Consider the following 27,880-nt stretch of genomic DNA (forward strand, 5'->3'; position numbering starts at 1 on the left):
TGATTTTTACCCAAACTTCATAGCTCCTGTGTAGAAAGCCCATTTGGATTAGGAAATAAAAGCAAGCACCTCTGAGGGTTGGAGGGACTGGTTCTTTATTTCAAAAAGACATTTATCAATGTTCAGTATCAAAACAGTTACACTATTGTTTTTTCTTTCTCCCAATCGGCCCCCAAAGAGACCACACCAAAGGGGAGTACATTTTAAGCCAATTAAGCTGTAGGATGCACACCTAACTGACCTCACTGAAACCTCACCAAAAAGGGGGGATTGGGTAGGGAAAGAAACATTAAAAGATCAGCACACTGCCAGCCCAGACTGTAGAGGGCTGTCACAGCCAGATGGGGTGACCAGTGTGCCCCAACCCCAAAGAAGCAAAGTTTCAAAATAATATAAAATTTAAAAACAATTTTGTACATAAGCTATTCAAGATTTATCCAGCACTAACTGATACAATGCACAATGAGATGGCACTTTTATTAGAGACAGCAGCTTCAGACCCAGAAAAGGGTGATGAGATGAGTTTCATATGGCTAAATCAGTGGTAAAACATAATTTTCTTTCCTTTCTTTCAAGGAGGCGGGAGAGCAAATAAGTGGTCGCCTCAAAATAAGGGGCACATGATCCATTCTGTGAGCGGCTAGGAACAGGGGAGAGCTGGGACAAGGATTTGGTCTCAGAGGTCTCACCATCTTGATTTCATCTGGTCACTTCTGGTGGGAAAAAAGGTGCCCAAAGATACCGTAAAGCTGAAAACCTGAACAGCGCCTTTTTTTTTTTTTTTTTGGCTAACTCCTTCTGGAATCACCTTTCTAGTTTGGCGGGTACTTTTTACAGAGCAATAAGGTTTCCCAAAACGGAGTCCTCTGGGCTGTTTGGCTCTCTGTAAGGCAGGCCCATACCTTTTCCCCTCCTCTACGGAGAGGGCAATATGCATTAAGCTGAAAAGTTACCTTCCAAAAGTGAAAAAGGGATTAGACTGCTGCTTCAGAACTATGGAATTATCTGGAATGTTTTACAAATGGCTGCTACGTCAACAACAACAGAAAAGGTAATTACAAAATGTGTACATCACAACATGCTTTTAAAGACACTTAGCATTGTGCTCACATTCCCTTAAACGTTGTTCCCAAAGGTGCTCAGCCTCTAGCCCAAATGGAATCTCTGGGGAGAGGCAGAGACAGTTTGGCGAAAAGGACACAGGGGTGGGGGTGGGAGAGGTGGCGAAAGGAGAAAGCAGCCTTCCAGTTAAAGGTCAGCCCTCAGTTTAAAGGTCAGCTTCGGGCAGGCTGGCCTCAGCGGAGTCGGGTCAGAGGGAGGAGCAGCGGCAGGATGGGACTGGGGTGCTCTACATCTCATTCAGGTCAAGCAGAGTCTGGTCCAGCATCCTTTGTGTACAGAGGTGCTCCTCTTTGGTGCATTTCAGTTTATCTAATGGGGGTAAAGGAGAGACGTTATAAAAACTAGAAGTAAATTTCAAGGTCTACCCACTCTGAGAATTGCTCCTGTTGCAGAGAAACTGCAGACTAATAAAGCAGCTGCCTTCTCAGCCACAGAAGTGAGCTATTGCATCACTCGGTTTTGCAGGGCCTCAGGCTTGCCTACTGAAGTTACAGGTGTTGCTGTACTTCTGGGGGAGGGAGCTGGGGACCTTATCAGTCATTTCCTCTCCTCCCCACACCCAACCAAGGCTTTCAGCTTTCAGTCACTGAAGGAGGTGGCCTTAAACACCAGCCATCCACTCTTCTAGTCTCTGCCCACAGGACAACACCTACTCGAAATAGCTCGCTGGAGCTTGACACATTGAGAACAAGGATGGGCATATTTCTACCAGTAGAAACAGCAGAACCTCAACTTGAAAAGAGTACAGGAGGATCCTCATGCACTACAGGCTTTCCTTAACAAGTAGAGAGGAAAGGAATAACTAGTGGGATAAATAAAAGAACCCCCATAGCTAAGTCAGAGAATCTCAAAAGAAAACAAAGTCAAGAATACTACAAAACATCCTTGTAAGCAAACCTTTAACAGATTTTTGCAGAGCTATTCTTCAGAACTAGCCTGTGACATAGTTACTTACAATTAAACATAATACCAGGAAAAAGCAGCAAGAGGAAAAATGTCAGGAAGAAAACCAGCAGCTGAACATCACGGAGAATCAAAGCTTCCCAGCAAGTAAACCACTCACTGCTCTAGGGAGGTGGGGAAAATACCCTTCAACTCAGAAAAGGGGATGGCAACGCAGACCTATTCATATCCCACACCCCTTTCTTTCCCTTCCCTTTTTTCTACCCGGTCAGAAGGGCCCATCCCTGGGCCTGCAGACGAAGCAGTTACAACATCTTGTCAAGTCAGTCCTTTTATTGTTAGAAAACATCCATGCAAGGGAACATATCCTACAGTCAGTGCACAAGTGAAAAAGCAGCAAGTAAAGGTGGAAAACAGAAAACTCTCCCAGGTTTTCTCACTATCTCTCAGGTCCCTCCCTTCATCACCCACAATCTCTTGAAAAGGGACAGAAAGGCAGTATTAATCTTAACTGTTCCCACTTTACAGTGCAGTTAGGAAGTCGACACTATTCTAACTGTCCCAACTAAAAAGAAATTTGCTTAGGGCAAAATAATAACTTTTAAAAGACAATCAGCTTTTTGCTGGGGTCCAGGTCAGTGGTGTGAGCCGTAAGCTCGGTTTAATGGGCATCAGTGAGCCCTGCCCATCAGTCACACAGATCATGCAGCGTTAGCTTCAGCTCATTAGAAAGCAGGCGGTTTCGCTCAAGTTGGCTGTAGAGACGCTCTGCAGCAGCAATGGAGAGGAGAGAAAACAAGAGAAGGAGAGGAAAAAGAGGAGGAGAAAGAGAAAAAGGGAAGGTTAGTAGAGTACCAGAAGTAAATTTTGAGACTTTTAACTACCTGGTATACATAACATGTATCTGTAAGGCAGGATGGATGCGAGGAGGATTAGGTCAGTTGGTGGAAAGACCAACAGAGGAATAAAATAAAAAATGCAGACTGACAAGTTGAAAGAATGACATTCTGAGGGAGAAAAGTATCTCCTTCACCGTATTTATTCCCTGGGTTGAGAAACTGAGACAAGTGAAACACGGCAAAGGAAGGAATACACCTGGCTTATAAGAAATACATTTATAATAATCGGGGTCTGTAAGGAACCAGAGTGAATGGTTGAACATTTTTCTGTAAAAGCATTCAGTACAGTATTATGAATGGGAGACTGGGATAAATATCCCTACACTCACTCAATCCTGTACTTTCTAATGCTTCTTGTTGTAGGTGTTGGGTGACAGGCCCATCATAGTGGCACAGCGAATCAAAACCCAACTTCACCTTTTCTAAAAGAACCCCAAACCTGTCCGAGCCAACAGTGTGTCCAGCCAGCCCCAGGTAAGGTGAATTACTGGTACAAGCCAATCAAGACTATCCTGTTTCTCCAGCCTCATTGGCAGCTTGGGGGGATCATGTGATCCAGTTTTGGCCAATGAGATGTAGGGGGTAGTCTGTCAGGGGCTTCCAGAAAAACTTTAGCTTTCTTTCTTGCCTTGAACATGGATGTGATGACTAGTTGCAAACTTCAACCTTAAAAGAAAGGGCCGTGAGAATCACAGAAATCCCAACTATAGCAGGCCACAGTTGCTCAAATCAAGACTTTTTATTATGAGAGAAAAATAAATCCCATATTTATTTAAGCTGCTATTAAGATGTTTCTTATAACCAAAAGCATTCCTGATACAAGTAATTAAGCGCTCAAATCCCCTGGCTTTATCTGGATTTTCTACTTGGAGCACATCTTAAAGAGGTGTAGAGTGGTGATCGTTTTGTAATGCATAGAAATATCAAATCACTATGTTGTGCACCAGGAACTAACGTAGTGTTGTAGGTCAATTATACTTCAACAAACAAAGCCATAGAAAAGAGATCAGAGTTGTGGTTACCAGAGGTGGGAAGTGGGGTGAGGGGGAATGGGATGAAGGTAGTCAAAAGGTATAAACTTCCAGTTATAAGATAAAGAAGTACCAGGGATGAAATGTACAACATAATATAATTAATACTGCTGTATGTTATACATGAAAGGTGTTAAGAAAGTCATCCTAAGAGTTCTCATCACAAGAAAAAAAAATTTTTTTAATAAATAAAAAAGAGGAGGTAGAGAGAATCCAAATCCATGTGACCAACACAGAGGTAATGGCAATTGGAGATGGATCTTCCTGGTCTACTCCTAATGTCAGCCTCTCGTGTTCATAAACAAGTCTCTTTCTGTTTTACAGTCTGTTTCAAAATGGTCTCAGGACTTCAATATGAAAAAGACTTTTCTGCCTTGCAGCTGTGGGCTGACTGTGGGCACTGCTCAGGTACCTTGCCTTCTGGGCTGAGGTTTTCCCAGTTCCACCTGGAAGCTGGGGGCCAGTATGTTCCCAATAATACTTGTCACTCTGTGTACCCAATCAAAACAGAAAGCATATATGTACAAAAAGATCCTGGGTGGAATAACCAAAAAAGAGTCGTATTAAGGGGCAGAATTGGAGGGAATTTTTAAAATTGCACTTCCCACTAAACCAGTATCTCAATAGGAGGAATACTGCCCCTCCCCTCCGCTAGAGGGGAATTTAGAAATGTGTAATTGTCACAGTAACTGGAGGGCCCTACAGATATTTATTGGGCAGGGGACAGCAATAAATAGGATTGTTCTGTATATCCCAGAATTATCCTGGCTTAAAGGACTAAAGTTCATCATTGAGAAACACTGTACTAGTCTATACTAGTCCATGAGGCCTGGGATTCAACCTGTCATATTCACTGGGGCAACTCTGACAAACAGCAGGGGTTCAAATTATGTTGAACTCTCATTTCTTGAACTTTCTGGTGTTATATTACATATAAAGACCATATGCAACCTGACTGATCCATAGCATCTATATCCAAGTTAGTCAGTGTGACTCCCACATCCTTCTTGGGAAAGAAGGGTGCTATCAGGATCATATCCCTAAAAACAGCCAGTTCAATGAGGGTTTTGTTCCACTTAGGGAAGAAATAAAGAGACAGAGAAGAAGTGGGAGCATTTTATTGCCTAATTAAATCCCAGAACTTATAGTTCCTTAAGAATTGCAGAAGGTCAGAAAGATAAATGTGGTTGTTCTCTCACCTTGAACTTAGTAATAAGTAAGGTTTCTAACTCTGTTATTTCTAGTAACTAAAAATTCAGGACCAGACACTAGTTCATTAAAGTTCTTGGTTCCCTGATAAGAGTAAATGAAACAAACAAACAAAAAAACAAGCCAGAGAATCCCCATTTGATCTGATTTTCCTTTCAGGGAATAATCCCATGGATGCTACACATCCTTCACTGGTCTGAATCAGGTCAATTTCATTCTGTAACAGGAAAAGGAAAAAGGATGCGGGTGCTTGGGGTAAAGGGAACTCTATCAGTTTTAAAGCCTCAAAGTTCAAAGAATGAGGTAGAAAAAACAGATTTTGCTCTTTTATGTTTTTTTAAAACTCCCCCCTCATATTAAGGCTAAGGAGTATTCAATATGTGAATGGAAGAAACTGGGTGTGACTAAGACAAGGTTGCCTAACATAACAGGTCAGTTCCACCCATCAGGTAACTTGGGGTCCAATCACATTTTGTTTTATTCCTCATCCCAACAACGGTAATGAGGAAGGGAAGAATGGACTCCAATACAACAGCCTGTGGTTCTTTCTTAGAAATTAAGATGAGGAGAGAAAGTTAAGAGATGAAGCACTTTGCTCTGAGATTACCAATGATGCTTCACCCCATTTCCACAGCTAGTCCTGTCAAGTAACATAGGATGGTTTCTATAAGGATACAAAGCATTAAACAAAAGAGTGAATTTATCATGGTACAGTATTGCAAATTTCACTCTGCTACCCTGGCTTCTTGGTCTCTATCCTTGCTCACACGACTCATGCCATGGGGAAAGACAGGAGCTACCAAAGTATAACACCTCATTTTTCTTCTAATCTCTCTCTACTCTCTTCTTTCCTTTGTAAGAAGCCTTTCTCTGTACCAAAGTCAACTCCTTCTGCCTATATACTAAAACATCTAGAATTGTACTATCCAATGAATGCAGCAGCCATTAGCCACATGTGGCTAATTAAATCTAGATGAACTAAGAGTAAATAAAATGAGAATTTAGCTTCTGGGCCACACTGAGTGTTCAACAGCCACACGTGGCTAGTGGCTACTATACTGGAAATCACTGCCAAAAGTTCTATTGGACTTTGTATAGACTATAGACTATACTTCGTGCCTTTATTTTCTTTCCACCAATTCACTCTTCTCTTCCTTGAAATATGGCTCCTCTCCTTGTCCTTAATGTCCAGTATATACCCTCAGATTAATAAAACATCAGTGACAATGTCCTATTTTCAGTTATCTTCCTTCTATATCTGAAGTTGAGAATCACTGGAAATCACCCAGCCTTGAAGTTTTTAAAGTATCAAAGTTACTCGTTCTCCTTCTAACCCTCCAACCAATTCCACTTGGCTTCATCCTCTACACAGATTTTCCTCTGCCTATGTTTTTCTTTTTATATTTGCAATTGTCTTTTAGGGTTCAAATTTACTTCCATGGCCTAAACTGCCTGCCAACCTCATGGATTCCTAAACCTCTCATATCAATTTCTCCCCCTCAAGTCTTAGGATTTTGTTTTCATCTTGGATACCTGCCAGTTTTTCAGACTTATTTTCTTCTCTACTTTCCCATGCCTCCCCAAACCAAGACCACGTGACCTCTCTACACCTTTAATACTACCATTTTCCTAGGCTCCAAGTCAGTCATCCTTGACACTTCCTTCTTGCATTTAGTGACCAGGCCCTTCACAATGCCCAGGTTTAGCACCATCCCCTACTACCACTACTATAGTTCATATTATTATCTCTGGGAAACTGCAACAACCTAACCCAGTATTTCCTAAAGTGTGCTACAGTCACTGCTAGTGATATGTGAGAAAACTGCAGACAGTATACATTTGTGAACTTAAAAAAAATGTATCAGCTGTATTATTTTAATATGCATTAGAAAAAAACACTAGCACACGTCAAAACTTTTCATTTCAAATTAGAATTTTGTAGCATAAGAACAAATCTGAAAAGAAGTAAATTAAAAAAATAATGTAGGCTGCATGTGAATATGGCAAAAGCCATCAAAAGTGGTATGCAGGGCTTCCCTGGTGGCGCAGTGGTTAAGAGTCCGCCTGCCGATGCAGGGGACACGGGTTCGTGCCCCAGTCCGGGAAGATCCCACATGCCGCGGAGTGGCTAGGCCCGTGAGCCATGGCCGCTGAGCCTGCAAGTCCGGAGCCTGTGCTCCACAACGGGAGAGGCCGCAACAGTGAGAGGCCCGCGTACCGCAAAAAAAAAAAAAAAGTGGTATGCAAATGAATGAAATTTGGGAATCATTGTCTTAATGGATCACTTTGATAATCTGCTCTTCTAACATATTAGTAGTTGCCAAATTAACTCTTCTTATATGCTACTCAGAACATATCCTTGTTCAAAATCTCCAGTGGCACCCCCATTACCTACAAAATTAAAACTCCCCAGCCTGATACAGCACATACCTGTTCCCTACTGTAACTAAATGGTTATAGCTGTGGTGTCCTTCCCAACTCTATGCCTTTATTCTTTTGCTTCTCTTTAATGAAGATACTCAATATCCACTTTCCTTCAACCAGATTCTGGTTGTCAAAATCCAATCTTTTGGAATCCAATAAAAATGAAGAGGAAAATTTTAACATGTTTATTGAGTACCTTTTATGTGCCTCCTATCATGAGACTTTCTTAATCATCTCCACTGCAATCAACCTCTTCCCCGTCTCTGAACTCCCACAAAACTTCATTATTTGGGGCACATATCACACATCATCTTTAGTTTTATACATATGTTCTCTCTCCTACTGGATTCTGAGCAACCTGAGAGTAGGGATGATGCCTCCGTCTTTGGTTATTTCTGTCCCCACCTTAATACCCTGTGCCTAAATTAACAATAACTTAACCTGCACCTTAATCACAAAGGCTGTGTGGCAAAAAGAAATGGTATAGACAGAAAGAAACCTGAATTTGATGAGACCCAAAGTTTTAAAGTAGGGAAAACCTCTCTACCTGGCTGTATCTGTTTAAAAGAAAGGCAAGTTTTAAATATACACTCCACTGAGAAACTGAAATACTAAGTGAACAATACTTAGGTGCTTAGATAAGTACAACCGATGACTACACTACCCAGATTCAACTATCTCTGCTGTGTAAATTAGCATAGGAATTTCCAAAAGGTTGATATTTAATTCTACAACATAAACTAGGAACAATCTTACTAGAAGCAATTAACCATATTTATGCATGTAATAAATTACTACCTTGTGTATAATATTTGAAATATGCATGATTTTTATTTTTCCAGTAACAGTCATTTATCACTTGTCTTATATCCCGGTAGCACATACTAGCAGGCAAATGGTAGTGAGCCTCAAGTATGTAAGAAAGGTTTAAAGAAAACATAAAACTGCTGGAAATTCTACCTATTACGTATTTTCTATGACTTGGGATAATATAATTAGTCAATTTTAGTGGTAACATATTTGGGTTCATTGGGTATTCCAAGGATGCACCAGTTGAACCACTGGTAAAACGGTACAGAATATATATTGGGAGGTACTTCTGTGGTCTCTCAAAGGAGGAGAACCTAAAGAGAAGACAAACATTCCAGAAGGGATGATTTAAGAACCTGGAAGTAAAGGACTTAGATGATCTTATTCAGCTTCAGTGTAAGACTAGAGCTCCTATTCTAAGGAACTTCTCCTAGTCCACCACTCTGATAGATTCAGATCAGTTGAATTTAAATGTCAAGAAAAAATAGACACACACAAAAGTGGCTTTGATTATATAAGTCAGAGGAGGGAGAGCCTACAATAGCTGCTCCCCACATTACACCCCCAAGGCTCCTTTTTAGGGACAGCAGCAGCTTTGTCAATGACACAAATGCAGGGTGGCATGAGGCTTCCGGCAGCTTAACATTTTAATTTGGGGTGAGGGGTGGAAGAGAATACATAAGTTGCTTTGTGGTCCCCCCGCCCATCCTAATGCCTTGGGGGTCAGCCAGGCTGACCCAAATGGAATCCAGAGCGAGAGTGGGGCGTTGGGTTCCCCGAGGAAAGGGGGCAGATCCAGAACAGAGCAGAAACGGTGATAATTATCTGTGTGAAAAAGTAAGGAGACTCTAGGTGAGAAGGACTAGCATCAATCTAGACAGCAATCTGGGAGACAGGAAGAGGAGAAAAAGGAAGAGGTGGCAGTAGGAACGATAAAAGAGAGCCAGACACTACAGCCTGAGTTATTTGGCTTCTTTTCAGGGTTAGTGGGAAAAAGGCAGATTAGCATCAAGGATCAGGGATCCACAGCAAACAGATAAAGTCCCCAACAACTCATTTTGGTGCTTTTTACTACCTGGCTTGCTCTGGGACTCAGCTCGATTTTTAGGTGAATTTGGTATTTCCAATCATGGGTGTTTCCCCTAAACTTTAATATCAGGCATCATATACACCCATGAAGTCTGAGTTTTGTTGTAAGACGCTAGGGCCCAAGTCACTGGCTCTCTGGGCCCTAGTTCCTTAAATTATATGATGACATGATTCTATCTTCATCAGTAGCCCTTCTGAGACTAAATTTGAGAAACAGATAGAAAAATCCTGGTGTCATAATGAAGGGACTATGAACAAAAAATACAAAAATTACATGTAGATCAGGGTGCTACCACTGATCCAGGATTAAATGCCTCCCCAGCTTTTGCCAACAAGTAACCAGCACCAGTGTTTTAAAGATAAGAGTGGAGATTCTAGTTTTCAGAAGACAAAACCAGAGCACACTATGCACAGCCTACACCCCCACCCACCCACAAGCCAAGGTCCCAGCCCCACTCTGCTGTCAGATAGTTACATAGAGGTCATGTCATTGAGGGCGTGGTCCAGCTCCTCGCTAATGGCCTTGTACTTCAGTTTCTGGGCATAGAGCTCATCTGGACAGGCACAGGAACCACAGGGAGGAATGAGGGGACAGATAAAAGGTATCAGAAGCAGATGAAGAGAGGGAATCATTAGAAATTAGGGAAAGTGTGACCATGGGTCTAATCCCACAGTTAGGAAAACATCTATCCTGGTTGCCATGACTGGCCATTTTCAGATCCACTGTCCCCAGGACCAACGGGACTTCTTGACGCCTCTAATCAACTGCAGTAAAGGTTGAGAACCTGGGCATAGTCATGACTAGAAATTCCAATCACCAAAGGCACTCAAGAGGATACCACTCCCACCCAGTTAACCCAATTCTTAGCAGTGATAATGCTGAACTTAACATAGAAAAAGGAGAAAATACACATTAACATTCAGACACTTCTTCTTTACCTACCCATCGTGACCAATATTGTTGGCCCCTTTGCTCTACAGGTTGCCTCCGCAAAACTCTCCCAAAGAATATCCTGCTACCCAGAGTGTACCAAAGGAGCATATCTCAGAGTTCTCAGAGCAAAGTACAAACTTTCCCTTGTTAGGGTAGATGCAGTTGCCAAATTATGGGGGCAGGAATTTTTAGAAAGCCCCTGGCATTGGTCAGCTCTGAGAAGTGGTCATTCCACTGCTGCATCTCTTGGTGAGGTCCCCCACAACTTGAGTGATGAACAAGATTGCCAAAAGTAGCCATGGGGTGACATGGAGGTACATGCTATTACCAGTCTCCTCCAAGGGAAGGATGCAAATTCCAGAATATTAGGTAAAGTCTTATTACAGGAAGAGTAAGTGTAAAAATCCACTTCCAGGATTTGACCCACTTCACCTAGCTGTGGCACAGGGCAGGGCGTAGGATGCATGCCAAGTCATTACCAACTCCCTTTGGTGTACAGGGGAAGAGGCTAACGGTCAAAGGGCAAGGTCATCCTCTAGATTTCTTTATTTTAATCCCTCACCCAGGCTCCATACCTTCCAAATCATCAATTGTCTTTTCCAGCTTGGCTACCGATCTCTCAGCAAACTCAGCACGGGTCTCTGCCTGGGAGAAACATGAAATCAGTCAGAATCAGAGATGAGTAAGACAGAGAAGGATCTCTACTTCTTCCACCTTCTACTTCTATACCTTTCAGAACCAAAGCCAGCTAGTCTAAGTCTACATTAATGCCTTACATGCCTCTAAATGTTTTGGGTCCTTCCTTATAATCCCCTCAGCTCACCTCCTTGAGTTTATCAGTAAGAATCTTTATCTCTTCCTCATATTTGTCTTCTTTTAGAGAGTACTGTAAGAAAAGTAGAATAAACATTTCAGAATAGAAATTACTCACACAGACAATACCCCTCCTCCTGACATTTACTTTTACACTGAACATCCTCTTGGATTTAATGTGCTGAATGATCCATGAGAAAGAGCAAGGCTGTTTTGGGACAACAGTCCTTAAAATCCATAAATCAATGTCCTTAGAGCCATGATACCCTCAGAATCCTCCAGGACCTTTATTTATTTTTAAAATTTTTTTATTTTTGGCAGAGTGGCATGCAGAATCTTAGTTCCCCGACCAGGGATCGAACCTGTGCCCCCGGAATTAGGAGCATGGAGTCTTAACCACCAGGCCACCACAGAAGTCCCCAGGCCCTTTATTTTTTAAATGGACCTAAGCTTTGATCTTATTCAGATCAACCCAGGAAGGTATTCTTCCTGCCTCCAGGTTAACGAGTGGGTGTGGTGACACCCAGACGCCACATGGCTGAAAGAGTCCCACAAGAATATAAAGACAAGTCATCTGTCTTGATTGCTCATTAGGTCTCAGATCTGATACTATTTGTTGTCCCCTTCTGTCAGCATAGCAGTATCAGCCAGAGGAGAACATGACCCCAGTCACCTGAGACCAAGAAGTCATTTTAACTACAGCAATCAAAGTGCACAGGAATTAGCATTAAACCCAGAATCTGGAGAGAGTAGGTGGATACTTCTCACTGGATTATATAAGGAATGGGTTTCTCCAGTCTTTCATCAAGGGCAGGGCTGGGCCCAGGCCCCAAAGCCTGTCACTTTTACAAACCAGCCCCTACCTTCTCCGCCTGAGCCTCAAGAGACTTGAGGTTGTTGGTGACATTCTTCAGCTCCTCCTCCAGCTCAGAACACTTACTGTGAATATTTTAAATACCGCAGGAAAGGAAAGGGGAAGGAGAGAATAAAAAAAAAGGAGAGAGACACACAGACATGAATTGTACCTATATGTAGAGAGAGTTGGAAGGCACACTGGGGAAAAGAGAAGTTCCCAGGTAATCTGAGCAAGCATCAACCCTCCTCCCTCTACCATAGAATATATCAGGAGCTGGACCCTCCTGGGCTGGGACTCAGAATGTTTGGATACTAATAAAGAAAACACTTGACAGAAATCACTACCAGGAACAAATCATAACTGCTACCTGGGGTGGAGGTGGGAACGGATGCCCAACCCAAATAGTCCCCAAAATCACCCAAGGGAAGGTGAGACCCTGTGGAGAGGCAGTGAAGCAATTAGGAAAGAAGAGATGAAAGATGCCAAGTTAAGTGGAGAGGAATGGAGCATTCCATGAAGAGATGAAAAAGCACTCAACAAATCAACCAGTGGAGGGGAGGCAGCTGCAAAACAAAACAAAACCAAACAAAACCACACCATATGTATAACCTCTCTGTGGGTTCAATGGTTAGTACCTTTTCTTCGGCAGCACTCAGACACTTCAGGTTCTGGTCCATCAGTCTGATCTGCTCATCCATCTCTCGGCAACGGCTGTTAGTGATAGTCACAGGGATCGCACAAGCCAGGTTGTGGGGAGGGAGAAAGGTCAAAAAGGAACACAGCAAGGAAACAAGCAGCAAAATGGGAAAAAAAATTAAAAAATCAAAAAATGGGAAGAAAACATCACCATGGTCATGACATGTCACGTCTAGGAGAGGGGAATGCAAGGGAAGCACAAATAAATATGCATCAGCACGGACTTTGTTAAACAAGGCCCAGAAGGTGCCAACAGGGGAGCAGGTCATGTCTGCCTTTGCCCTAAAGTTCCCCAGCAGCCTGGCAAAGTGGTAAAAACAGAGACAGATCTTTTTTTTTTTTTTTTTTTTTTTTTTGTGGTACGTGGGCCTCTCACTGTTGTGGCCTCTCCCGTTGCGGAGCACAGGCTCTGGACGCGCAGGCTCAGCGGCCATGGCTCACGGGCCCAGCCACTCCACGGCATGTGGGATCTTCCCGGACCGGGGCACGAACCCGTGTCCCCTGCATCGGCAGGCAGACTCTCAACCACTGCGCCACCGGGGAAGCCCCAGAGACAGATCTTAAGTCGGCACAGCAACTTCAATGCCTCAAGGAGAAGCAGAACCCAGTTGGGCGTGCCGGTTAACAGTTCACCATTTTTTTAGGTTTCATTTTTTTCTCAATGAAGAAGACTCATTTGTCACTTGTCACTAGTTAAGAGAGTAAGAAAGCCCAAAGCCATTCTTAAGGCTAAAAAAAAAAAAAAAAAAAAAAAAAAAAGCATTCTAGATGACTCCCACTCTCTAGGTCCTGTTTAACAAGGTTGAAAGAATGCTAGTTTATTCACATTAGTGCCCAAGCCAAAGTGGAAGGAACAGAATGGTATGGCAAGATTTGGGGAGCAAGATACTCACGACTCTGCCAGCTCAGCTCGCTCCTCTGTGCGTTCCAAGTCTCCCTCAATAATCACCAACTTACGAGCCACCTACGGGACAAGACACAGGTACAGCTCAGTGAAGCAAAGAAGGAGCCACTTCCCTCTCATGATTCTTTTCAGAAGCCCAATATCGCTGAAGAGAGAGGGACAAGCTAAAAGCGTCTTACCTCTTCATACTTCCTATCTGCCTCTTCTGCAATGTGCTTAGCTTCTTTGAGTTGGATTTCCTGGAGTTCCATTTTTTCTTCATCTTTTAAGGCTCGGTTTTCAATAACCTTCATACCTCTGCCAGAAACAATACGGACAAATGTGGCACTGACAGCTTGGGGAGCCTGTCATCAACTCAACTCCAAGGGACCCAGAATTGCGCCTTTTAAAGCCCATTCCTCTCTGCTTGTCACTCAAAAAGAATTTCCATAGCACCCTCCGACCTTAGTTTAATTATTTTGTTTAAAACTTTCTTATAAAAATAATACACTTATTAAAAAACTAAATATTTAAGTGTGTAGTCTAGCATAAAGCAAAAAGTAAGCCTCCCTAATTCTAGTCCTGCTCATCAGAAGTAATCTCTTAATTCATAATCCTTCCAGAAATGTTTTATATGCCAAAAATCTCATCTCCATTTCCCCACACCCCAAAGGAATCATACTACACACTGCTCTGCAACTGGTTTTCCTCTTTCTATACTTTGGACACTACTCTGTAATAGTACACACATAACTGTCTTATTTATTTTCACAGCTGCACTGCGTTAATGTACTCCCAACAGGGTATTTTTAATTCTGAAAGTCTTAGTTTGATCCCATCCAAGTCATCACACACCTTTGTTCTCATTTAACTCACACGTGACAAGGAGCCAATTGGCTATTTTCGACAAAAAATGAGTTGGTTCAAGGACTGTGGTTCTCAACCCTGGGCACATATTAAAATTATTGGAGGAGGGAGTTCCCTGGTGGCCTAGTGGTTAGAATTCCAGGCTTTCACTGCCGGGGCCCAGGTTCAATTCCTGGTTGGGGAACTGAGATCCTGCAAGCCTCTCAGCGCGGCCACCCACCCCCAAAAAAATTATTGGAGGAGCTTTAAAAACATTAATGCCCAGATCTCTTTTGCAATGGATTCTAACTGATCTGGGATGGGACCCAGGCATTCTGAGAGATTATATATATATAAAATAAATTTATTTATTTATGGCTGCGTTGGGTCTTCGTTGGTACACGAGGGCTTTCTCTAGTTGCGGTGCGCGGGCTTCTCATGGCGGTGGCTTCTCTTGTTGCGGAGCACAGGCCCTAGGCATACGGACTTCAGTAGTTGTGGCATGCGGGCTCAACAGTTGTGGCTCGCGGCCTCTACAGCACAGGCTCAGTAGTTGTGATGCATAGGCTTAGTTGCTCCATGGCATGTGGGATCTTCCCGGACCAGGGCTCAAACCCATGTGCCTTGCATTGGCAGGCGGATTCTTAACCACTGCGCCACCAGGGAAGTCCCTGATATATTTTTTAAACTCCCCAAAGATCCCCACCACACACTCCCATGATTCCAACAGTGCAGCCAGGGTTGAGAGCTTATTAAAACACTGATTGCTGGGCTCCACCTCTAGAGTCTCTGATTCGTAGATGAGGGGTAGGGGCTACTGAGGATTTGAGTTTCTACCAAGTTCCCAGGTGCTGCTGGTCTGGAACCTCACTTTGAGAACTGCTATGGGTGGGTGCTATCTAAGTGGAGGTCATCCTGGTGACCCCATTTAAGGATTATTAGGTCAATTTATAGAGAAACACCAATTATAAAAGGGTCACAGGTCCAGGTAACCCCTACTCTGTCGGTCTTCATAAGGAGAGAATATGCAGAAGGAAAGAAGATCCTATAAAAATAGGTTACAGTTTTAAAAAACGGGTTTATAAGAAACCTGTTTGATCAGCGCCATTATGAACTTCTTTTGAAATCCACACTTCATCAGGCCCCTCTACACACCTCTCACTCTCATCAGCAGCTTTCTCAGCTTCCTCCAGCTTTTGCAGGGCAGTGGCCAGGCGCTCTTGAGCGCGGTCCAGCTCTTCTTCAACCAGTTGGATCCTACGGTTCAAGGAGGCCACCTCAGCCTCAGCCTGTGTTTAAATGAAAGAATGGGAAAAGGAAGCAGAGGCATGGTGAAAAGAAACTGAACTAATTATGACACTAAGATTGGGGTTGACTACCACCATGAGGAAGCCAGAGCCTTGCAGGGTAGAACGTGACTTAACTCAGATGAACATAAGACCTAGCAGACATGATTTTATATTCTATAATATTACATGTATTTTCCTCCCTTTCCCATCAACGAATTCCCATTTGTTCCACAGGAAAAGTGTTTTTAAAACTCAGCTCCTTGCCCAGCCCAGTGTCAGTTAATACCAGTTCAAATTCCTGAACACGCTAGTGTCAGAAAAGGTAGCCAGTAAAGGGGTCCTTCTGCCTGAGCTCTGGCTTAAAGGTGTATCTCACTCTGCAGCAGCTTTCTCATAAGTGTCACATAAAGTGGAAAAATAAGAAAGGTTTCTTAAAGAGGGAATCTTGGATTATCTATTAATTTGTTGCTTAACTCAAGTTGTTAAACCTCTGATCAGCTTACCCTAACACCAGGAGGATGATTAGCTAAAAGAATAATGTTTTCCAGAAGAACCTTCCAGAACAGAAAAAGCAAAAGGATGGAATATTGGGATACCTACCTCCTACCCTTTCAACTTGCCCCCTCCTCCCACCTTTTAAAAGTTGGCTACAAGGAGCTTTTTCTGGCTAAAATTATCTGCTCTGATGGCATTACCAAAAAAACTGGGGGTTAGAAGAGAATGTTTCCTTCATGCCCACCACCAACCCTCCAAATTTCTGAATTGTGACTCCTTTCTATTCCTCAAGTCATCCCTTTAGCCTAACCCTCCAGTACGGCATGACAATCCTCTCCCTGGCCTCCACCCCACAATAAAGCACAGGCTAGAGTCCAAGTAATCCCATACCTCCTCCTTGGCAATGGAATAAGAAACAAGGAAAGAAGAAGGCAGCTGCATGTGCATGAATTCTACTGGTAGAAAATCTTCCCTCCTCTGACTGCCTTTCCCCTCCCCAGACCTTTACTGGTGGCAAGTACACTGACCGCCACAACTGCACAAGAATTTAATCTGCTCTGCACACTCCCCAGTTCAGATGCTTATCCAAGTGCTTGGTAAACACGATCTCTCTTCTACAGCCCAGATTGTGCCTGAATTCTATTACCCTGATTTCCTCCTGGCAGTCAGGGGTGGGGGTAGCTAGAGAAATAATCTGGGCCACCAGCCCCTATGGGAAGGGATATAGCCCAAAACACTCCTGTTAAGAATCAGGTAATTTGGCACAAAAATTTCCAAATACAAACATGGGAGATTCGAGGCACTGCAGGGGCTGGGGCTATATAACCACTGACCTACAGGAAAAGAAAATCAAGACATCTATATAAGCTGAAATTACTAAGAAACCATTTGTGTCTGTATTCAAAATAACACAAAGACAAGTATTCTCTGGTCCTGTCTCAGGAAACCAGATGCACCCTAAGACAACACACATTTCGTCTCACAAGCTCAAAAAGGCTGACAGGTCAAGATTATGAGAGCGAGTCTGCCTATCAGCCAAGAACTATGCAACACTGCCAGTACAATGATTTATCCCACCCCGCTCCCTTCAGATGCCTAGAACTAAAGGAAAAAAAAAAAAAAAAGGGAACGACATCAAACCCAGATTTGAAGGAAGCTCATGAAATCTATGTCCCCACCCAGCTCACCAGAAGTTACCCAAATGAAGTAAAGATAACAGGCTATGGGGGCGGGGGTGTACAGTTTCCATGACAACAAGCTGGCTCGGGCAGTTTCTCCCACAAATCAGCATTTACAATAGAATTCTTCGCAAGGCTGAAAAGGGAGGAGGAGAAAACACATCTTGATGCCCTAACTAGAGCATGCGCACATTGAACAAGCCTGTACCAAAAACAGAACCCAGGATGGGAGTCCCAGCAAAAGCTTTGGAGACCCTGGTGGGGAGGGAAGGGAGGAGGGCAGTCACTATCCTCTTTTTTCTCCTCCCACAGAGGATCAGTTTTCTTTACAATGAAACAAAAGCTTGCAAAATCAAGATCTGTTTAATGTTTAAAGGAACAAGGGAAGACACCTACCTGACTTTTCCTTCCAGCCAGAACCTATGCACAATGCCTATCCCTTTCAGGTCAATCAAGTGGTACCAAGAGACTGAGTGGGACTAGCTTCTGCAGATGAGAATGGGAAACATGGCCCTGGGAAACATTAACTTTACACGCTCTTCTGTCACCCTAGGTTTAGCACGCCTAGATGTGGTTTTGATCTTTCAGCTTGCCCACCTCTGCCCAGCTTGGAGGTACACTGTGAGGTCCTTCCTTCAGGTAATAATAGGATTCTCCATCACCCAAGAAGCAAAAATCCCAAGGCCGGAGAGGGGAACACAGCAGAGATTCAGTCATATCAGAAGATGGCTGACTACAGCTTCAGCTATGAAATGAGTTTGGTTTAAATGCTACCATCCTCCACACTGAAGAGATTCCCCAAGCACACTATACCCGTCAAGGCAAGAAACGGACAGGGGACTGGTGTTCAGAGGCAGATCAGGGCCAAGGACAGAAGGGGATTAGCCTATATCTGGCATTCTGCCACTCTGGGGTTTCTCTTTTTAGACAAAAGCCACAGATGAAATTCAAAGCAAAAGAGTAATGAAAAAGTTAGGATTGAGCCCTGTGAGTAATGGACTGCCCCAGTTCACTGTGTTCACAAATATATCTACCCAGGGAGATACTGTGTCCTTGGGGACTTTAAATTTCATCAAGGGGCAGGAAAGTTGGAAGGAAGGAAGCAGAGTTATCTGTCCCAGAGTAAACAAAGGTGGAGTCTAAGCAGAGGCACTCAGAGCAAAGGGCTATTTGGCTCTCCCCTATGAGTATGTGCTCTAGTATGAAGGTAAGAGAAAGGTACTCAGTGGGAAAGCAAACCTAAACCAAAGAAAGGTGATAAAGCCAGTTGCTTACTCCACCAGACCCTATGAACAGGAGAGAGCCACACCAACAGCCAGACATTCTAACCACGGCCACCCACCCCCTGCAGATTAGGAATTTGGGAATAAGGCCACAATCGAAACTGCTAGTCAAAGCCCACTCACTCCCTCAGTAGTATTCCTAAATTTTTTACACCAGGAAAAAAAAGAGACAGAGAGAGAAATACCCGCGGAAGTTAGGAGACAGGTATTAACAAATAAGGTGAACTGTACACTTAAAAACGGTTAAAATGGTAAATACTTACCATTGTGTATTTTTACCACAACACACACACACACACAGAGAAAAGGAAAAACACTGCATTTAAATATTATGTTGCAGTCTGTTTCAGTTTCGCAAAAAGTGCAAAGGAGATTCAAAATCAAAAGTGGATTTGACAAGGTGCTACATTATAAAAGGTCAATCTCCAGGCCAAGAGCAGAAAAGACAGATGTATGCCAGAACTCGGTCTCTGCTTTGGACTCATCCAGCTTCCCAACAAGGGTTGGATGTTCACACAAAGCAACCAGAAAAGGAATTAAGTGACAATCCCACTAACAGCATGCGATACCATCAGGGAGTGCAGAGCTTCCAGCTCCAGGAGGGAGGAGCCTGCAAAACCCACATTCCAGAATGCCCTAAGAGGATAACAGACAGTTCAAGCACCACTCCCCTCCCTTCCCACAGGTGTCTCCTCAGGAGGAATTCAAAGTTCACTAGAGCAGAAAGTCGAAAGATTAGGCTCCCTCAAGCTAGGGAGTAGAAGATACCGGTTTCATAAATCTTTAACACTACTTCCCCATCTGAGGGCTTTCTCACTAGACCTCACTCAGCTCAATAAGCAAATTTGGCAGGCTCTGAGGGAGAAGCTTAAGAAACATCTGAAGCTGCTCCCTCTGCTGCCTATTACCCTAGAGTCACCAAGGATGGGGCAAAAAGGAGTTAAATTTTCCTGCAAGAAAAATTACCAAATCCTGGGGGCAGTGGGTGAGGATCCTAGGGGGAAAACAAAATCCTGGGGGCTGTTGCTGGGGGGACAACATCATCTATCCTAGAACTATTCCTAGCATGCCTATACTTTGAGCCTGATTCTGGAGCTCAACACATGGCTAGTTCCTTCAGGCCATCCCTGTCTTCCCCTTTAAGGGGATCTGGTCTCCAGAACAAAGGAGATGAGAAGCTGTCGCTAGTCGTAAAGAGTCACCCAGCCAGTCCATCTTACTTGAATTGATAATTAGAAGTTACGGGCATAATGAACGGAGAAAATATCCACTGAGAAATGGGTGACTGAGAAAGACAAGCTCCCAGCATTTCCATGCCCAGTTATAAAAATAAATGACTATTCTAACAATCTTTAAGTATTAACCTGGAGGGCAGCTGTTTTCCCCCTTTTCCCCCCAAAACATTAATTCTCAGCCACTCCCTGAAGGAGCAGCCAGAAAGGGGGGGGGGGACTTACCAAGGGAAAGAACAACAAGGAATACCAATAAACCACAAGAGTTCTTTCACTAGGTCTTCAAATTTTAGCAACAGTTACTTTCCAGCCTCAAGATCCTCCAAAACCAAAGCCTCAACTCAGGAGATCAGCTCCACCCAATGGACTGCACCCTAGACCTTGGAAAATCTTATGGCTTACTAAAACTAGTCCACCACTTCTAAACAGAAAGCAGTTTCAAGAATCACCACTCAATCCATTAACATTTTAAGTGCCAACCTTCAGCTGAACAAATATTTATTGAACTTAAATTTAAAAAAAGACATGGTAATGGGTAATTGGGAAAGTAGCAGAGTAACATCACTTCGGAACTCATTATTTTGTCTCCATCAACCATACTGCCTAGGTCAACCAGAAACCTTGACAGAAATCAGCACTCCATCAGATTCTCTACCACATACACTCGCTTATCAGCTCTGCTTGGAAGAAGTGTTCTTAACCGGTTCAACTTGCACTCTTCACACTTCAGCAATAAACGCCTGAATCTGGCAGAAGTTCCTGCCTTCCAGGTCACCATAGCAAGTTCTGCTGGTTCCTACATTTGCACTAACAGAGAGAATGAAGTACCGTCTCCTCCCCTCCTGCTTCACTACGACAGAGAGAGTGGGTTTAGCAGTTGCAAGGGCTCCCCCTAAGAGGAAAGGGCCCCAGGACGGAGGATGGGAGGCGGTGCTGTGGCCTCAACCTCCTCCAGGGAGGGCACCGCGCTTCCTCTCAGCCGACTGCTGCCTCATTTCCTGAGCAGGAGGAGGGAGCGGAAAAGCTGCCAGCAGGCCACGCCGGGGGCTTTCCGGCGGTTCCCACCCCTCCACTCCCCACCCTTTCACAGTAAGTTCGGCTCTGCCCCCACCCAAACCAGAGAGGAATCCACCTACTCTCACCCCTAGAGCCAGAAACCTTAAACGAGAGCACAATCCCCGCCCCCCGCCACGGGGAAGTGGGGGAGGGAGAGGCCGCTGAGCCCCTCCCCTGACCGCGCCCGACTCGGAGGGACTGAATGAATGAGCAGGGAGAAAGAGGAGGAGGAGGAAGAAAACCACCCGCCAGTCCCGGTGAAGCTCAATTCCTTCAAAGGTCAAGCCTGCTCGCTCGAGCACCTAGTTCCCCCTCACCCGCTCGAGGTCCAAATGAAGCTAAGCCCCACCCATCCTCCGAGCTCCAACTTCATCTTCGAGTATGCTGGCCCCCTAAGGACCGTGCTCCACCGCAAAAATGGAACCCACTTCTCTCCCATCTTCTCCAGAGCCTGCTCCTCCCTCACGCGCCTCGCCCTCTCCGTACCTGTTCCCGGGCCCGCCTTTCTCCCTCCACTTCCCGCTGGAGGCGCTCGGCCCTCTCCTCTGCATCATCGGCCTGCTGCTGCAGAACCTGGATCTTGCGCTTCACCGCCTCGATGGTGGTGATCCCGGCCATGGTCCCCACCCAGCCCCTGCTTGCCTTCGGGTTCCTGCCTCCTCCGCTCGGCGTTGCAGCCACTTCTCACCCTACTTCCGCCTGCTCCGCCCTGAAATACCGGAACTCACCCACCCGCCCGGATGTGACGCCACCACTGCCGCGCCCTCCCACCGCAGGCAGGCGGGAAGGCCGTCCACTGGAGGGAGACCCGCGGCTGGGAGCGAGGGGCGGGACCTCGCTGTAGCCCTAGGCGACCGCTCCCAGCCTTTCCCTCGGGCCAGCAAAGGGGGGCGGGGTTGGGAAGAGGGAAGGCTACCATGGTAACCGGAAGGCGCGTCGTGGTTAAGCCTCTCCAGTCGCTGGGCAAGCTGCCCAATGGTTGGCCTGTGCGGCCTTTACACCCGCCGTTGACCCCTCACTCCCTCAGTGCTGATCCGCCACCACCTACCCGCTAGGGCACCCTGTGTCCTCTCCACAACATAAACACCCTACAAGCCTCTACTTCCACGCACCCCACAAATGCTCCAAACCCAGGTACTAAGAAAAGCCTAGACTTTCTGGGTCTCATCTTCAAAAGACGATGACCTCCAGCCTCCTTTTAAAGTCTGCTCAGGTAGGTTCTCTCCCATCTCCTGAAAATCAATGAAAGAAATTAATGGGGGATGAAGAGATGGGCAGGTTGACAAAGTTCTCAATCTATTTGGCATCAGTTATGAACATAAGTGTTCTATTTAGAGTACTGGTCTTTTCCCCTGTTACTTTTGAGAGTCAATATGCACCAGTGATTTGCCAGCCTCTCCAAACTTTGAATGATTCAGGACTTGGTAATTAATCATCGCTTACAATTCCTTTTGTAGGAATTGGAAGATATCTTATGCCTCCATTTTGTCAGAAGGAATCCTCTATTACAGACTACTGTTACCAGATCCTTTGTGCAACAGCATGATATGAGCACCTGAAAAACTATAGTAATGTGGAACTCAGCCTCCATTCTCTGTTATAACTCACCAATTTCCCACCACTCTGCTTCCAGGTACCCCAAGGAGCTATTTATGAGTTAGAAACTGCCCCTACAGACATTGCTATGCAGAATCTTTAGGAGCACAGTAGTAAAGGGCCTTGGAGATTTTACTGTTCCCTCTTATTTCTTTGTGTTCCTGCCACCTTCTCAGTAAGTAATAGTAATAAGTCTCTCCTGTGATGCAGCTCTCTTTTCCTCTGGAGAATGAGGGTGTAGAAGAGGATTTTAAATTAAGAATCCTAATCCCCAAAAAGATTGATAGGTAAGTCAGGTGCTGCACTCAATGCCTGGTTCTGAAGATACTCCCACCAGAGGGTGTGTCTTCAACTATCTCCATTTAGAAATACTGAGCATTAAGACTATTCAGAGGAAACAGAAACAATGCAAACAATAAGTAATTTGCTTGATAGAGTTACCTGTACACTCTGATTACCCCACCCCCACCCCAGGAATTGGAAAGAAAAAGCAGGGTTTGAAGCCTCAGTAAACTGCCCTGATGGCCTAAGAATTTTTACAACTCTCTTTGGAGAAACCTGATGAGAGAGACTATGGAAACAAAAATGAGACTCTGTCATCTGGGTGCTGATCAGCAGGGGGCAGTATTGCGCGCGCGCGCGCGCGCGCGCACACACACACACACACACACACACAGCGCGTCCCCGCCCTTTGCCCTACTGAAGAATCAGAAGACCTCATCTTAAACAAACCAAAGGAGTGGTGAGAGCACCACTGCATTCCTGAGGCTGGTAGATTTGAACAGATAATCTTCTCTTGATCCCGGGAAACAGGTGGATTGACTCCTAATGACCTTTAAAAGCATGATGGATGGGCAGCAAGGGGCCCAGTGCTACTGCCTTCCTGGTAACCAACAATACAACAGTATATCAACAGGTGTGTATGTCTGTCCTGTCCCTCTTCTCCCCATCCCTTTCACCTCCTGTCCTTAAAAAAGGGTGTTATGACTCTCATGTCCAAACTATCGCACTCTTCTTTCCCCTTATTTTACCTTCAATAGCTTCTCATTTCATCTCAGATTAAAGGAACCCTAGACATGGTTGCACTACAGTGTGAATGTTCTTACTGCCACTGACTTGTACACTTAAAAATGGTTAAAATAGCAATTTTATGTTATGTATATATTTTCCACAATTAAAAAACAAACAAATAGGACCTTGGATGAACTCAGGGAGGAAATAAGTTTAGTCTGATCTTGCCACACCCTCACCCTTTCTTTGTTCAAGGAGTCCTGGCAAATCCTACACTTTCCAAAAAGGCTTCTCAGATAACCAGAACTCACTGTGTAAACATGCAGTTATTGACTCCCTCCTCCTTCTCTTTCCCTTATATCTACATCAAAGTAATATGCTCTGTTTACTTGTTTATTAATCTCAAGGGCAAAAGCTGAGTTGTGAACTCCCTTCGTATTAGACAGAGCACCCTCCCCTCAAAGATGCATACATTATGTTGCTGCTGACTCTGACCCTTGCTTCCTACTTTTAACCTGTTGCCTCCTCCTTATTCAGCACTTTTCCCAATTCCCATAAACACCTCACTTTCCCTCTTTGATCCGTTGAGGCAGGAGTCAGCAAACTTTTTCTGTAAAGGGCCAGACAGTAAATATTTCTGATTTTGTGGGCCATAGGGTGTGGCTACCACTCCTTCGTAGGGAGAAAGCCTGTAGGCGATATGTAAATGAATGGGCATGCAATGTTCCAATAAAACTTTGTACAAAAGCAGGCTGTGGCAGGATTTACTCCACAGGTGGTAGTTTGCTGACCCCACCTTTGAGAAAAGAAACCTTTCTTCCTGGGGCTTCCCTGGTGGCGCAGTGGTTAAGAGTCCGCCTGCCAATGCAGGGGACATGGGTTCGAGCCCTGGTCCGGGAAGATTCCACATGCTATGGAGCAACTAAGCCCGTGCACCACAACTACTGAGCCTGGGCTCTAGAGCCCACGAGCCATAACAACTGAAGCCTGCGCCTAGAGCCCATGCTCTGCAACAAGAGAAGCCACTCAATGAGAGGCCCGCGTACCACAACGAAGAGTAGCCCCCGCTTTCTGCAACTAGGGAAAAGCCCCCGCACAGCAACAAAGACCCAACACAGCCAAAAATAAAAAAAATTAAAAAAAAAAAACTTTCTTCCTGTTTCCATCTTAACCCAGGACTAACAGATGTTTGCCTCTTGCCTACAACCTTCCCCTCCTATTTCTTGTTCTCCTACGTATCTCTGAGGGTTCTTAATGACTGTTGGGAAAGCTAACAAGGGGGACAGAAGTTGAATGAGTTTTTTTACTCATACTTTACGTATTTAAAAGTTTTTGGTGGATTCCTATATAAATATGAGAAGTTTCTTTCAAATGAATGTACTGAGTAGACCCTGTCTAGGTGGGGGCTGACGTGTGTGTGTATGTGTAAGGACAGATAGAATTCATCCCCAGCAAATTCCTTTATCTTCCCAATGATATGGGCATATTGTTTAGAGCCTCTATGTCGTTCTTTCGCCCCCAAGATCTCAGGTTAGACTTGTTGGCTCTTTTCATTGTTCCTGGAAACACCTCCTCAAGCCCACTATACTAGCTGTTTCAGCCTAAGGACTTTCTCAGAGAGTTGTTACTCAACCTCTCACAAAATTGTTATCAACCTGACATTGTGTCAGTTTGTGAAAACTTACTCCCATGCCCGTTTATTAGAACCAGAGAAATCTATCCATCTATACATAGAACCTAGGTTAGGCAACTCCAGTAGGCCATCAAGCATTTGCCCAAAGTCCTGGGATTAACCTGTGTTGTTCACAGTTTTGCAAGAAGGGAGAATTAATTAATAGTTTGCAGTGGCCTAAACTTTTGGAAACTATGAACATGTATAATGCATATGATATGCTTTGTGTCTCTGACCTCTGGCATGATATATTCAACAACCCTCACCACTTCCCCAGGCCCCTGAAAGTGGCAGAAAGCCAAAGAGGAGATCAGAAACTTAATAGCAAAGCGTTTGAATGTGAGGATCCGAAAACATTTCTGAACGGCCTACTCTGTCTCTAGCTGTTTTCCGAAACCAAATGGAATTTTAAAAAACACATGTTCCTATTTTCCTATTAACCCAGTGCTGAGAATTGACTGTATTTCCATCAATACTGGGACATTCTTTTGTTGCTGTTAAGATTCCTATGTTACTTTTCTTCCAAAAATCTTTTTGTGTAGTCTCTCATTTATCTTTGTGGTTAACTTCAGGACTGAAGATGAAGGAAAGTGGGTGATTATGAGATAACATTAAGTGGAAAAGAGAATTTGTTTCATTTTCAAGTGGGAAAATTCAGCCCTAGAGAAGCTGAGTAATTTAGTCAAGGTCACAGAATAAGGTCTGGTGGTGACAACTTTACCCCCTGAGTCCTTATTTCTATTATAGTATATCATTCTAAGATTCTCTCTGCTGCCCTATAAGCAATGTTTTCTATGGCATCTCTGTGACATAAGGGTAAATGCCCACATTGGCCAAGATAAATAAACCCATATAGGGCCAGGGTCAGTGTGACCTCCTTTGTCCCACTATGAAATCTGAGCTGGCTTTGCTGGGCAGTTGAGAGATGAGAGTTTCCCTATTAATACACATATCTACGTGCCAATCCTTGGACACAAAAGCTAAGAATGTGGCATGGGGGAGGAGGTGGGAAAAGTGATAGCAGTCTGGACTTGGAGTCCCCTCCCTTTGTCTAGGTCCGGGGAAAGATAATTCAATTCCTGGATTGGGGGTAAGAAGGTGAGACTTCTACATGTCTTTAAGAAAGAAAGTATATGCCATTACAAGGGTATGCCACCATGTGGCAAAAATGTATGTGGGTATCTATGCCTATGTTCTCTGAATCCACAAGTATGTATATGTCCAAGTGTTTAGTTATTAACATGAAGATCTATGTGTGTAGATTAGACCCGTCCCCCCATTTCTGTATACTCACATCAGCTGCTTTCTTCTCTGCCAGCTCCAGCTTCTCCTGGGCATCCTTCAAAGCTTCAGAATACTTGTCCAGCTCATCCTCTGTCCCTTTCAGCTTCTTCTGCATGGCTGCCAGCTCATCTTCCAGCTATAGAAGCCCCAAGAATCACACACAAGACATATATACACAACAGTGCAGTCTCAGACCCTAGTCTCTTGAGCCCTGACAGACCTCTGAGCTCAGCCTCTATGTTATCATCCTCAGAGTGACACACTTTCTCCCTAGTCAGTTTCAGCCAACTGCCCCAGGAATTATGCTATGCCCTTCACCTGTGACCTTGTAATCTCTGACCCTAAGATGACCAAGCCATGCTGGGTTTTCATTAAGACACTGGGATGGTAAATATCTTAGGATGTAGATGTCCATGACTCCATTTAAGGGAAAAGAGATGCTACATGCCAAGCTCCCACTTTTTCCTCTAGAAATCAGGGTTTTTTCCAAAACATGATCCACTCCCACTTAAATCCAGCAGACACACTGTGGCTCAGAAGGGGCCACCGATTTCCCCAAGGTCACACAGGCAGTCTGAGGTAAATACCCTAGATGTCCTCTGCCTATCCAGTGAGGCTGGGGAAGAAGAGGAGTCCCTCCCACCCAAAGGATGAGCTGGCACCAGTGGTCACTGCCTTTCCCATGAAAACTCTCTTCCATCTCACAAGTCTTGTTCACCAGCAGGTGAGAGAGACCAAGGCCAAGGCCTACCTGTTTACTTCTTTCTTCTGCCTGCTTCTGCTCAGCTTCAGCTTGCTCTGCCCGATCCAGAGCATTCTCCTTGTCCAACTTCAGCATCTGCATCTTTTTCTTGATGGCCTCCATCGTGACCAGTGGCTGTTGGGGAGCTCACCTGTGAACACTGGAGGACTGGAGACTAGGGTAAGAAAGAAGGGGCTGCTGGCTGAGTGACTAGTTCCCCAGACTTGAGCCTTTATTTCTGCCCATGGCTCCACCTCTTGTTCCTAATATGGTCTTTCCAGCTCCCTCCGCCCCATCATTGTTCTCAGGGGAACACAGGGTGAGACACTTTGATGGACAGACATCACCAGCAAAGAAAAATTAGGGAACAGCTGAGGCTGATTTTAGACAATGGAAAGTGGCGGGGAGGGGAAAGGTTCTCCCTGACCCTGAAACTTTCCACTCACTCTGGGCAGCTCTATGGGTATTTTAAAAGAGAAGGGAGGGGGAAGGGGAGGACATTGAAATAGAGAAGGGTACTTTGGCAA

The 27,880-nt window shown here is 44.5% G+C and overlaps 2 protein-coding genes across 11 annotated transcripts; both read right to left on the reverse strand.

The window, feature by feature from the left end:
- Positions 1-78: 78 nt before the first annotated feature.
- Positions 79-21,778, reverse strand: TPM3 (tropomyosin 3). 9 transcript variants are annotated; one of them, XM_032605052.1, is made up of 9 exons: positions 21,535-21,759; positions 15,671-15,804; positions 13,870-13,987; positions 13,680-13,750; positions 12,098-12,173; positions 11,245-11,307; positions 10,997-11,066; positions 9,963-10,041; positions 79-1,431 (listed from the first exon to the last, which is right to left on the reverse strand). In XM_032605052.1, the coding sequence occupies exons 1-9, from the start codon at positions 21,664-21,666 to the stop codon at positions 1,428-1,430; spliced, it is 747 nt and encodes a 248-aa protein (XP_032460943.1). In that variant the 5' UTR covers positions 21,667-21,759; the 3' UTR covers positions 79-1,427. The 9 variants fall into 9 exon arrangements, with proteins under 9 accessions (XP_032460943.1, XP_032460926.1, XP_032460916.1 ...); XM_032605035.1 differs by lacking the exon at positions 12,098-12,173 and adding an exon at positions 12,726-12,801; XM_032605025.1 differs by lacking the exons at positions 9,963-10,041; positions 12,098-12,173 and adding an exon at positions 12,726-12,801 and having other exon boundaries at positions 21,535-21,778.
- Positions 21,779-22,458: 680 nt separating this feature from the next.
- LOC116740012 (tropomyosin alpha-3 chain-like) lies at positions 22,459-27,561 on the reverse strand. 2 transcript variants are annotated; one of them, XM_032605115.1, is made up of 3 exons: positions 27,363-27,561; positions 26,622-26,747; positions 22,459-22,603 (listed from the first exon to the last, which is right to left on the reverse strand). In XM_032605115.1, exons 1-3 carry the CDS (start codon positions 27,474-27,476, stop codon positions 22,481-22,483), a joined length of 363 nt encoding a protein of 120 aa, XP_032461006.1. In that variant the 5' UTR covers positions 27,477-27,561; the 3' UTR covers positions 22,459-22,480. The 2 variants fall into 2 exon arrangements, with proteins under 2 accessions (XP_032461006.1, XP_032461013.1); XM_032605122.1 differs by having other exon boundaries at positions 22,554-22,603; positions 26,618-26,747; positions 27,363-27,537.
- Between the last annotated feature and the right edge of the window lie 319 nt (positions 27,562-27,880).

The sequence above is a fragment of the Phocoena sinus genome, chromosome 1 (genome assembly GCF_008692025.1).
Source record: "Phocoena sinus isolate mPhoSin1 chromosome 1, mPhoSin1.pri, whole genome shotgun sequence".
NCBI classification, from domain to species: Eukaryota; Metazoa; Chordata; class Mammalia; order Artiodactyla; family Phocoenidae; genus Phocoena; species Phocoena sinus.

Coding starts and splice junctions, on each gene's coding strand:
- TPM3 (XM_032605025.1), bottom strand. CDS start 21,666: ATGGCCGGGATCACCACCATCGAGGCGGTGAAGCGCAAGATCCAGGTT. Junction 13,751..13,869: donor CAGATAGGAAGTATGAAGAG/GTAAGACGCTTT, acceptor CTTGTCCCGTAG/GTGGCTCGTAAGTTGGTGAT. Junction 11,067..11,244: donor TTACTGATAAACTCAAGGAG/GTGAGCTGAGGG, acceptor TGTTTCTCCCAG/GCAGAGACCCGTGCTGAGTT.
- LOC116740012 (XM_032605115.1), bottom strand. CDS start 27,476: ATGGAGGCCATCAAGAAAAAGATGCAGATGCTGAAGTTGGACAAGGAG. Junction 26,748..27,362: donor CAGAAGAAAGAAGTAAACAG/GTAGGCCTTGGC, acceptor GGGCTTCTATAG/CTGGAAGATGAGCTGGCAGC. Junction 22,604..26,621: donor CAGAGAAGAAAGCAGCTGAT/GTGAGTATACAG, acceptor ATAGTTTTTCAG/GTGCTCATATCATGCTGTTG.